The 13,074-nt window shown below is 38.6% G+C and overlaps 1 protein-coding gene across 1 annotated transcript in view; it reads right to left on the bottom strand.

The window, feature by feature from the left end:
• Positions 1-13,074, bottom strand: part of LOC126262399 (WD repeat-containing protein 43) — a 78,900-nt gene that overhangs the window by 23,854 nt on the left and 41,972 nt on the right. The window contains exons 5-6 of the mRNA XM_049959013.1: positions 4,677-4,845; positions 4,439-4,525 (exon numbers count right to left, since the gene is read on the bottom strand). Of these exons, the coding sequence (XP_049814970.1) occupies positions 4,439-4,525; positions 4,677-4,845 (256 nt within the window). The remainder of the gene's footprint in view (positions 1-4,438; positions 4,526-4,676; positions 4,846-13,074) is intronic.

Consider the following 13,074-nt stretch of genomic DNA (forward strand, 5'->3'; position numbering starts at 1 on the left):
AAATTTAATGGTGGTCAAAGTGTCAGCAAGGAGTGTCATGCAATGCTCAGTCCAAAAACGGCGGAAGGGAGGATCTGTTTTGAACAAGTCAAAAAACATTCCAAAACATACCTACATACCAGAAAATGTGCCTGCAGTCCACCAGAAAATACTTCAGAGTCCTATCAAATCAACTTGATCCCTATCACAAGAGACCAACATATAAAGTCAATCATGCAGACGAATACTCCATTCGACCTCACATGCAGCCTTACTAAGTGTGTGTTGTTGATCAACACCTCCAGTTTTATGAGTGGTTGTTGACTAAGGTAATAATGAATGGGTTGGACAGGGATCCTTTCTTTATGTCTGATTACGGCTGGTTTCACCTGAGTGGTTATGACAACTCCTAGAATCACAGGTTCCTGGCAGCAGAAGGTTGGGGTTTGGTATGCAGTGTTTGCACGCTGCATTATTGGTCTCATCATCTTTCATCAGACACTGACTTCGGCACCTACACTGCCAACATTTTGAAACCATTTGCAGCAACTTTAACGGGAGAGACCTAGTTATTTTCAACTGGATGGAGCAACTGCCCACACAGCTAGGCAAACCTAGCAGCACATTTACACAATCTTCAAGTCTGCCAGAGTTGTTAGCAGAGTTCAGTCTGGTCACGGACCTAGCTGGCCACCCGGGTCACCTGATCTGTCAGTGTGAGATTACTTTGTGCAGGGAGCACTCAGGTCTAAGGTGTTTCACAACAGCCTCCATGGTCTTCCAGGACTGCAGCACATTTCAGCTTCATTCCACCTTGAGCAACTTGCTGACCAGGACGAAAAAGTGCAAGAGAAGAATAACAGTCACTTTCAACATCTGCTATAGTCAGGTTAGTACTGTATTTCCTTTTCTCTGCTATGCATCTTTGTACACTGGAATTCTGTTCTCTGTGCCACTTTTATATGCCCTACCCTGTGTTTTAGGAGAACTCTGTTCAAGCAGAACTAATATATTTATCCTAAAAGCAAGCCATCTGTGGCACATATGATATCTTATTTGAAAGGGTGTAACATCAATGAACTTTTAGTACAACAAGACAGAGGAATGATCTTTGTGCTGTGATGACACACTATCACTGTCCACGAAAGTTTGTAGTGTTTTATGTATAAACAATTTCGTCATGCTTCCACCAGAATTTAAGGCTGTTAATGATAAGCTGATTTTTTTCAAACAGATATATAATGCTTTTCTCCTTCTATTCCAGGAATACTGCATGTCCACCTAATTGAGTCATGAGGATGCAGTACACTGCAATTTAAAAAAGGTAGGCAATTTGTATATGAGTGATCACTGGACAATAGTCATGTAAAGAAAATGTAGAATTCTTTACCTGATCCAACAACTATAATTTGTCGTATCTTTTGTTATTTCAAATGAATCATCTCACACCAATTCCAGAATAATTCCTTCTCATGGGCCACTGCTGCCCTTTCCCTCTCCTTGAATATTATTGTGTTTTGCAATATTTCTCTCATTTAATTTTGCTTTACACAGTGCAATATTTTATTGTTTTGGTTTATTTCGTAAGATGTTCTGAGTAACTTACGAAATGTTTCATGATCTTGTGTCCGTGTCCCAGAGCTTCAACAGAATAATAAATAAAATGGAAGACGACAGTGATGATCTGACCTAAAGCCTTACTTGACAATCATCCACAAATTATGTGCTCAGTAATGAGAGTAGCCTTGTCTAGTAAAAATCCTCTTCACCAACATGAACTCAAAATTAAAATCCATGTATTTCTCACTAAGTACCGCAATAAATTTCTCTTTCATACTACACAGACTTATTTTTCATCAATGCAAGGTCACGAAAGTGCAATGTGCTCTGAACCTCTATATGTAGTTTTAAGTTGCTCCCATTCTTCGTCCTAAATTTGACAAGCAGATGAACCTATCACAGCATGTGCTGCAAGGGAACACATTACAGAATATGCACCTTTCATAGGTACCAAAATTGAATGACTGTTTCTTTTAGTTACTGGAGCTTGACTATGATTAAATGACGGAAAAAGGTAAAATTTCTACAAATGTTGTAAGAATGCACCAGCAAAGTATGATTTATGCCATTCAGTGAGATTACTACATACGTGTAATTTCTGACACCCTTCCCTCTCCCTCCATTTTGTTTGACAGTTGATATTACATAAAACATTTCACACAATCAAAGGTTTAAGGTGTAACGAAACTGTTGATGTCTCAACACCCAAGTCTAAGATTCATATACAATTCATTATTAACTCATGAAAGCTTAAACTGTTCATATTATGAAATACGTTTTCAAACTTCTTTCCTTAATGCTTGCCATCAACTGATACTAAATTGCTCACAAAAAATAGCTAGCTGGGGCCTGTAATGGAATATTCATGCTAATGATTCATAACATGATTCATGCCATTTATTTAGAAAGCATCACCCTTCCAAGTCAGACACAGATACCCTGCGTACACCATTAATCCTACTGAATACTAACTCCTCCTAGACAAGCTGTAATTTAAAATGTTACATTGTACAGTCAGTTACCCAAATTCTAAACAAACATAAATAAATGTGAACAGGAAACAATATTACAAGACACACCAAACATTCAATAGTAAAAATAAAGAAAAGTTTAAGAAAACTCCCTCAGTTTGTAACAAGAAATGAAATTCACAAAACAGTACAATGCAAACAACAATTTGTTTTAGGTATCTTTGTATATCCAAGAGAAATGTGAAAGTTCTCAAATTGGCAGAGTAAGATTTTCTATAGGTAAAAGAAACATTTTCAAACATTCCCATTATGTCAATATTTTTAAGTCCAAGCGAGTAGAACCTATCGCTAAAACTGCAATTCTGGGACTTTCATAAGCTCTTCACAACACTCAAAAATTCGCGGCCACAAATTCCTTTAGATATGACAATAAATGGCAATCAGTGGGTGTCAAATTTGGCAAATAATGCAGATGTACCAACAATTCATACTTCAAATCCTTCAATTTCTTATTACCAAAGCACTTTTTGCAGGTGGGTACACTGTCCTAATTAATGAAGATTTATTTTCCTATCCAGTCCAGATCTCTTAATTATATATACACTTGGTCCATCACCAAACTCCCAGATGAGCTTCGCAGGCCAGATACAGCTCCTGCTTTATCTGGGGACATTGCACGTCAACAAAAGCTCTACTCGGCTGTTTGCCACTAAGGCTCCTGCAGCTGCCACACACCTGGGGTCGCAAGCTAGGCCAATATGTGGCATTCAGGTCATGGTAAACAGCTGCAATCACAAGCAACTATTTGCGTTGGCATTATGAAATGTCCACAACACCACACCTGTATTCCTCCGCTGACGGCCACTTAGGTCACTGCTGAGTCCCTCGAAGGTGAGTTACGCCCCAAGCAACCGGTGATATCAATCTGTAGTAGTCACACCACTTGACCAAGGATACAACTGCCTACTTTCCTTCTGGATGTGCAAGACCACTGTCATCCATCCATTGCTTTGATTGCCAATTTGTTTCTGGCAAGAATTTGCAGATCCATGTACCATCCACAGTAACAAATTTGTGTGCAAAATTAACTGAATTTTCTTTTAAAGTTCCAAACACTGTTAAAATTTGTTTCCACAGCTACTTTTGGTCAGCATGCAATGACAGCAGTATCTATATTACACTAGCTTTCCTCTTGGTTAATTCTTACATTAAAATGTATACCCCATATTTCTTTTGATATGCCTATATTATCATCTACATTGTTGATCATTCTTCATTCAACACCAAATTATATATTTCCTCAATGTCTCCGTGGTTGCAGTTTTGGGATGGTATTACACGTGGGCCACCTTCTTGTACAGTTAACATTTGAATACGGATGCCAGTTTCTAAACTGCTGAAATAGAAGGGGGCTGACTCAATATAAACCTTTCAGTTTCCATTAGCAATAATACTCATGGTGGTGATGTATTCTAGTTTATCTATTTGAACAGAACATACAACCCATCTATTAAAAAAAAAATAAAGTAAAAAAGCACATCACGAAAACTATATCAAGTTTGCATTTGACTTACATGTTGCAAAAAATGTAACAACATAACAAACATAAACATTCATTTCTATCCATGTTATCTCTGAGCCACATCACATCTTGAGCTCCTTCACACAAGACAGTAAAAATGGGATTTGTTAATGTTCAACAAATAATAGACCCCCAATTTTGTCACTCAAAATGACCACAACTAGAAAATTACAGAAATTTGGAGTTCACACAGAGGTTCTACAGCAATCATTCTTCCTATCCATGATTCAAAAATGGAACAGTGAAGAAGGGAAACATGGTGGTACCTAAAGTACCTTCACACATGTCAGACAGTGGCTTACAAAGAATATACGTCGATGTAGATATGATTTGTTTACACATGTACCTTCAATGATGATTCCTCCTTTGTAACAGCTGGTTGTCGAGGGTCTTTCCTAACTAGGCATAGGACCTTCTCATAACAATTTGGAACCTAGAAGAGTGCAAGTATCATTAAAACTTCCATCAAAGTGTCATAGCACATTATACCAGTTTATATCATATTCCTTTGACTAACACTGCTATTAACTTTTTCTTCTATTTTAATTTTATTGATATTTATCATTTATTTCAAAAATACTTACTATTTTTTCAAATGTAAGGAATACCATATTTCCATGTGCAATAAGTATTGTACTTTCATCACACAAATGAGCACCAATTATTGGTATTGGTGTTACGGTTTCCTTATTTTGTCCAGTATCCGAGGCTATTTGTACAGTAACTTTTGGTTTCAGAGGTTTCTGACATTTTCTGTAAACAAAATTTACAATGTCATTCAGGACACCACAAAATGAATCCCAAAATCTCAAAAATTAAGAAATTATTACCAAGAAAAGTGAAAAATCTTATACAATAATAAACAGCAATTACAATCTTTTGTGTACAAAATGACACAAATTCAATGAAAAGCCTGCTGCCTTGCAGGTGGGGGGGGGGGGGGGGGGTTAAAAGGTTAAACTAGACCAATCCTGACAGGAAATCCACTCTCGCATTTGGCCTAGGATGCCAGCCAGGAAGTTTGAACACATCACTTTCAAAAGCAAAATGAGCCACCTCAGATCATTTAATTCCAGGCCAGATAATGGTAACAACCAATGACAGCAGGTATGAAGGTGTAAAGCTTAATGGTAAGAGAGGTCTCGTGATGGTGCAAAAAAACCACAAAGAAGACGCCAACCATATATAGGGACAATAAATATAAAAACAATGACTGAAAAATGTGAAGAGTCAGTAGATCTAATGGAGAGAAGGAAGACCTCAATCCTTGGGCTGGATGACAGTAAGTACATCAATGAGAATATCAAACAATGGTTCACTTAGGGAAGTAGTAAACTCTGGTGCAGGTATATGCACCCCATTCTGGCTCAACAAAGGATGGTATAAACAGTTACCTGGGAAATCTTTAAGGTATATCCCTAAGGAGAAAGTTGGGAACTTTTTGTATCGCCTTTGGTTCTGGCAGATTGCTTGTGCTTACACAGTGAACGGCTACTTCCCTGGGTGAATTATTATGTTTATGAATGATTAATGGAAAATCTCATATAAAGATGTGAAACAAATACTAACAAAGAGATAAAGGGGCTGACCAGTACTTACCTCAACTCAGTACAGCCGATAGATACATAAAAACAGAACAGAAAATTTTTATCCTAGCTTTTGGAACTTTGTTCCTTCGTCAGGGAGGAGAGAGGGGAAAAAATGGGAAGAAGGGAAAGTGGATTCAGTTACTCACAACCCAGGTTATGAAGCAATAGGGGAAAGATAAACAGGGAGGGTAGCAAAGATGGAGGCATGGGTGTCAGAGGGAAGCCAAAGATATTCTACTGTGAGTACTGTGCAAGCTTCAAACCAAGAGGATGCATACAGAAGTAAAGAGGTATATAGTATAAAGATAAACACAACTATGTAGGATGAAAAGATGGGTGAATGGCTAAAGAGGAAAGGGAAAGAGGAGAAGACTGAAGAGTAAATGGGAGAGAGGTTGGTTAACGTAGGTTCAGTCCAGGGGGATGGCGGGATGAAAGGATGTGTTGGAGTGCAAGTTCCCATCTCCGCAGTTCTGAGGGACTGGCGTTGGGTGGGAGAAGCCAAATGGCACATACGGTGTAGCAGGTTCCTAGGTCCCTAGAATTATGATGGAGAGCATTCTCTGCTACTGGATATTGGACATCTCCTAGGCGGACAGTTCGTCTGTGCCCGTTCATGCGCTCAGCCAATTTAGTTATCATACCAATGTAAAAGGCTGTGGAGTGCCGGCATGTCAGCTGATAAATGACGAGTTGTTTCACATGTGGCCCTGCCTTGAATTGTGTATGTTTTAACAGTAGCGAGGCTGGAGTAGGTGGTTGTGGGGGGATGCATAGGGCAGGTTTTGCAGCAGGATTGGTTACAGGGGTAGGTACCGCTGGGTAGAGAAGGTGGTCTGGGAATATTGTAGGGTTTCACAAGGATGTTACGGAGGTTGGGGGGGGCAACGAAATGCAACTCTGGGTGGTGTGGGGAGATTTAAGAACACAATGGTAAGACTGTCAACTGAGATTTTTGAAAAACATCAAAACTCAGGGAGAAGGAGACTTCATGGCAACGCAAACAAGTGATACATCAATAACAGAAACGAAGAATTCCCAGAAAAAAAGAAACGAAGAATTCCCAGAAAAAAAAAGACAGAGGGAATGTCAAGATAGAAATGAAACGAGGTGAAGTGGGACCTCGAACCTGCTTACTGGGACACTAAGTTGATCAAAAGGGTAGAAGAAGAGAAAGAGAAGTGTTAGAAATTTCCCAAAAGTGAAGATAGACAGCAAAAAATATGAGAAATTGTTGTTAAGAGTAGTAGATGACAAAAGATAAAACATGTCAATGGAATTCTCTGCAGGTAATCCTGAAGAAGTATTTTGATCACCTAAATAGATACCAGCCAACAACAGAAATGACTACCGAATGCTACAGAAAGAAAGTTCCTATCACCTAGGCAGAGACTGGAGTAGCACTTAAGAAGCTGCTGAATAGGAAATCAACAGGAATCAATTAAGTCAATGTGAAAATGACTGAAGCAGCAGGCATCCTAGGTATACAGACTGCATAGAGCACTCAATGCAAGAAGATACAAGAAGACTGGAAAAAGGATGTTGTTATATCTTTGATCAAGAAAGGCAACTGTTAAAGGTGTTACAGCTATGGAGCAATAACACTTCTTTCACACAGCCTACAAATTCTCAAGAATATCCTAGTGTAAAGTTTATTAACAATATTGAAGTCCAGTTAGAAGAGGAACAATACGGATTCTGGACGAAAGGATTAGTAACAGACCTATCTTCAGTGTCTTTAAGTTGGAGGAGGAAATCTGGGAGAAAAGTAAAGAACTGGTCCTAGTGTCCTTTGATATCAAGACGGTATGATGGCTCGAAAAGTAGGAAGATCTGGTAGTGCCAGAGAAACAGAAGAGTACCTGAAGGTTTGATGAGGAAGACTCAAATGCAGTATGAGCACTATATTAATTGTGAGCTATTTCTGAAAAAGTCGTTTATCCTGGTTTCAGATCAAAAGTGGAATTAATATGGTGGTGCCCAGTCACAACTGCTACTTACAAGTCATGAATGATATAATGGAAATCAAAAAACTTCATGTGCAGTTTAAAACCTTAGCTTTTGCTGAGGAAAATTACGTGACCTTGGAGGAAATGGAGTGGAAGTGCAACTGATGCTTGACAAATGGAAGGCCGGAAAAAAAAAAAACACCAATCTCAAAAAAAAAAAAAACAACACCAATCTCAAAGAAAAAAAAAGGACGATGGAGAGAAGTTTTAAAAAGACTTAATGGGGGAGGAAAAAAAAAAAAAAAAAAAAAAAAAAAAAAAAAAAAAAAAAAAGAGGAGAAGTTTTCGAAAGACCTATGATTTGCAGCAACGTATATGCTGCATATATTCGTATTACGAAAGTATAAATTCGAATTGCACTGCGTTAGCTTCCGGAGCTTTGAAATCAAGATTGCGGTGTCCTTTTGTAAGCCCATCATATCTCATGGCACGTGATCTCGCCAGCCAATGACAGCAGATATTCAGAGCATAGGACATGTGTTATAGTCAGCCAATAGCAAGATCACTGTTACGTAGTGCGAACACGCAAAGAGGAAAAGTTAACAGTGTACATTAAAATTCATAATGTAGCTACAAGAAAATTTAAGCTTTCACATCTAATATTGGTCTCTTAAGATTAACAAGCTACAAGAGAAGCCAAGCTGTCACATGTAATACTGATCTCTCTTTTTTTTTTTCTTTTTTTTGTGTTATACTTCAACATACATCACACAAATGTGCCAGTAAATTTAAAATTATGACAAATGTCTGGTCTTCTGGACTAGAAATTCTTGTAAGTGGCTGGTCCTCAAAATGTTCAGTTTTAAAGGCTCTGTGATTTAGAAATTCATCCCACTTTCTCACAAGTAACACAATTCATCTTTCGTAAAAAAAAATTTACTTTGAAAGTAACGCTTTTAGAACTACTGTACGCAATACTATCCGGAGACTGTTAGAAAAAGGTTCGATTTAGCAGCTGCCAGAGAGCGCCACAAAACGGGCATTATTGTGCGTGCGCAGCTGCAGTGGTGTAGGAAGCCCGCATGTTCATATGTATAAAGCAGTAAGAGAGCTTACATTACACCGTAAAAGAAACAGGACATCAGAAGATACTCCAAGAGCATCGGAATGTCGTAAACCATACTAAAATGCATAGTTCGGCTTGAAGTGCACTTTGATTTTTTCCAGATTCACAATGAAGTAGGTTCCATCTGATATTAAGCTTTTTGATATGTAAATTTTCTTGTAATGCCAGTACTGTGCAATCTCATTTTTGGTTCTTTATTATGGCATAATGCAATACATGGCAGAAGATGATAACGTGCACTTCAAATTCAGCGAACGGTTGGAACTAGCCAATACTGTGGAATGAAACGGTTCGGTTTCAAATAAAATGATTGTGTCAGCGGAAAGATTAATAAAGCCAAATTTCTTTAGCAAATTTGCAAAAATAACTTCATTGTTCTGCAAGGTGATTAACGTCTGACTGCTAATAACATGGAAATAAAATAAAATCAGAAAATTGAAACTAATAATATATTTTTGCCCTCTGTAATTATGTGACTGTACTATAATTCACTTGATAGCTCATGGCCACAGAAATGCGTTTTGTTTTCATTTGACGTGGGAGTTGTAAATAAAGAGAAGCAGCAAAATCACTTAAACACAAGCACGGGTCACGTGGAGACTAACCCCCTCCTCACTACAACTCTGACAACTCTGCGCATGCATGAATCCGGCAGTTAGGGCGCGCGAGAAAAATTTTTCTTGTTTGCATCTGGCTGCTTGCTTCTACTGCCGATACAGCTAACAGCCACAATTCAAGCAGCGGGAAGAGGAAGAAGTTACTGCTCTTACGCGCGTCAACTGCGCATGTGCATGAGCCCACTGGCAACTGGTCAAACAAACCTAATGTGAACAGTTGTGATGTCACTCTCATAGCAAGCAGTTGATTGATACAAAGTATTACACAGTCTTCACCCTACAGCCTTTGACATATTTTTGCTATTTGCAGACGCTTGTGCATGCACGGTGTTTTGTTGTAAACGGCGCATTTCTTTGCCACTAAAGTTTTTTTCCTCTCGTTTATATTTTATTGCTGCAATATCATTCTCCAGTAGCTTGATACAGTAACATTCTTTGCTAGAGAATCAATTCTTACCAGTCAAAATTACAAACATTTAACTGAAAGCTAAAACAATGAAAAATTCCCGAAATTCCGAAAAATTCCCTTTCTCCCGGATGAAAAAATTTCCAGGTTTTTCCCAGCTGTCCCGGGTCGTATACACTCTGGTATTCTAGTTACCATGTCAAAAGCTTTATCAAAATCTACAAATGCTATAATCATAGTTTGCCTTTCTTTAACCTATCTTCTAAGAGAAGTAGTAGGGTCAGTATTGCCTGACATGTTCCCACATGTCTCCAAAATCCAAAGTGATCTTCCCCAAAGTCAGCTTCTACCAGTTTTTCCATTCTCCTGTTAATAATTTGGGTCGGAATTTAGCAACCTAATTTACTAAACTGATATTTTAATAATATTAACACCAATCAGCACCTGCTTTCTTTGGATTGGAATTATAACATTTTTTTTGAAGTCTGAGGATATTTCACCTGTCTTGTACATCTCACCAGATGGGATATTTTGTCACTGCTGGGTCTCCCAAGGTCGAATGTCATCTACTCCATTGCCCTTGTTTAAGCTTAGGTCTTTCAGTACTCTGGCAAATTCTTCTCACAGTATCATACCTCCCATCTCATTTTCATCTATTTCATCTTCCCTTTCCATTACATTGCCTTCAAGTTCATCTCCCTTTTACAGACCCTCTTTATACAACGTCCACTTTTCAGCTTTGTCTACTTTGCTTAGCACCGGTTTTCCATCTGATCTACGTAATTACAGTGAGGAAAATATGAAAAACCATTCCGCCCTGGGAAATGTAATTTCTCAAAACACTTCAGCCACAAAAACATGTTATACACAGGATCCAGAAGAGTTCATACTCTTACCAACATGTTAGTATGCTTCTGCACAATACCGAGCGTTTTTCACAGCAACCAAATACGATGACGATTATTATCTGTTAAATAATAATGATGATGATGATGATGATGATGATGATGATGATGATGACGACGACGACGACAGCGGTGATGATTACAAAACATAATGACTACTTCATGATTTTTCTATCTACCTTATAAATTTCTTGATATCAGGAATTACTGTCATTTCCCTTAGCACCACACAAATTGAGAGGAATACTGAGAAGTTCATGTGGGTCTTTGAATAGATTGTAAATAGCCCTCAAGGAGAGATTAGATAACAAAATACCGAAAATCAAATAATGGTTTGTTTCCTGTTCGATCAACCATTCAGTACTAGAATTTACATGGTGTTTCCTCTAGGTAGGGTAGCCCACTGGTACTTTGGCAACTGCACAAGCATGAAAACACCGCTAAACAACACTGTCAGCACAGGTTACTGTAAGGGTTGGCGGATGCTCGAAATAAGTCAGGGAACATAACCCTGCAAGAGGAAGAGGAAACGAAAACTTACTGTGCAAGTCTATCTATGGGAAAGCAGAAAATCCAAAATTGCGCTGATGTGCACTGGAAAAAGCATAACATATTAGCAGGTGTGGCTGGCTGATGCCAGAACACACAAAAATGACGTGAGTCGCAGGCAATGTCCATGGTGGTTGAACTCTGTGTTAGAAATGCCCCGCCCAGCTTACTGTTGCTGGCAGACAACACTTCCGTAAGTAGGTTTGCCCATATCACGCATCTTGTGTGTTCCCCATGGCAGTTGTCTGCACTATTGCCCCATCATAACCACACCAGCCCATCTGCCTCCATTGCGGTGTCTGCAGATGGAGATACTGAAGTTATACCATCCAGCACTGCTCACACCATTACACAAGTCCTCGAAAGAACATGTTTCAAACTGATTTTATTGTAAATAATGCGAATTGACACTGACAACACTATACCAAGTTTCAAAAGAAGAGACTGCCTTGCAATGACTATTGTTTACTTGAAGCATGGCACTGTGATAAAGCCAGAAAGTACTACTTTTTACCAGGAAGAAACAGGGCCTGAATGTTTAGTGCTTAACAACAAAGCATGTAAATTCAAATACATTTATCTTAAAGAAATAATTGCAAATCTGCGTTTGACTATGTATATGAGAACACCACATCTATCTGGCTTATTTTGACACACCCTGCAGTGAGTATCAATTAATAGAAATTGAACATACAACCCAAGAACACAAGACTGATAGTAAAGACTCCACACAGGTGCGAAAGTGCCATTAGTTTGCAACAAACACTGTAAAAGACTCTTGTAAACAGTTACATATTCTCTTGCAAGATGCTTCCTCATTGATGTGGAAGGTGAGAACTGTTGATGTTAGTGAACATTTGAAAATCTCCACTGCAATAGCTGGTGAGGGGGTAACACGGGGCCTGATGGCCCTAGTCTTGCCGGGATTAATAAATAAATATCATCTCGTCTCAAAAAGCTACCAGTAATTTGGAACAATCAATGCCTAAATTCAACATGTAAACTGCCATTTCAATTAACAAAAGTTCCTTCAAGAGCATTCAATTGCAAAACTCACATTAACTCTACCAATCTCTTTCGCCCCTTGCTTTCCTTTCAGCAGTTGCTACCAGGAAGTGAAGAATAAACAAGAAATGCTACACGAAGGAAAGGTAATTCAGAAGCAAGATTTTAGTAAATATTATGTGTAACAAGATATTTGTAATCATACAGGGTGTAAGACAACGGTATGGTCAACTTTCTGGAAACATTCCTCACAGAAGAGAAGTAAAATGTGTTATATGGACACAGGTCTGGAATCACTTTATTTCTGTGTTGGAGCTCATTTTCTCCTCCTCTTCATAATTGCATTAACCAGGGGAAACCCACAGAAAGAGAATGTACCAGAAGGACACAAAACTCTTTCTTACATATAATGTTCAAAATTATACAATAAGTTGATTCTTTGGTTATGAATTGGCACATGGTAATAACTGTCACACCCAATGTTTATATCTAGAGACATTTACAGACTGACAGCAACCCAACAGGTCAATGTTTGAAGTAACTGAGCATCGTATTAGGGAGCATGGAAGACTGTGTTAAGCCTAGAAAGGCGAGGCCAAGTTGACAACAATCCGAGTGTCAGCATAAAACAATTATGCTGACCACATGACTGACTGGAAAGCACTATACAAAAACCTGCTGTATCCATGCCACGCACATGGGCAGGCATATTAGCAGCTGACTTTCCTGCATAGGTACACTTTTGCAAATGATTCATTAAACAATGTGCCAGTGCAGGTGTGCTGTTCACAGATGAGGCTTCGTTTCAAAGTAAACTATTAATGTGTTGACAAGTT

The sequence above is a fragment of the Schistocerca nitens genome, chromosome 6 (assembly GCF_023898315.1).
Source record: "Schistocerca nitens isolate TAMUIC-IGC-003100 chromosome 6, iqSchNite1.1, whole genome shotgun sequence".
Classification (NCBI taxonomy): Eukaryota; Metazoa; Arthropoda; class Insecta; order Orthoptera; family Acrididae; genus Schistocerca; species Schistocerca nitens.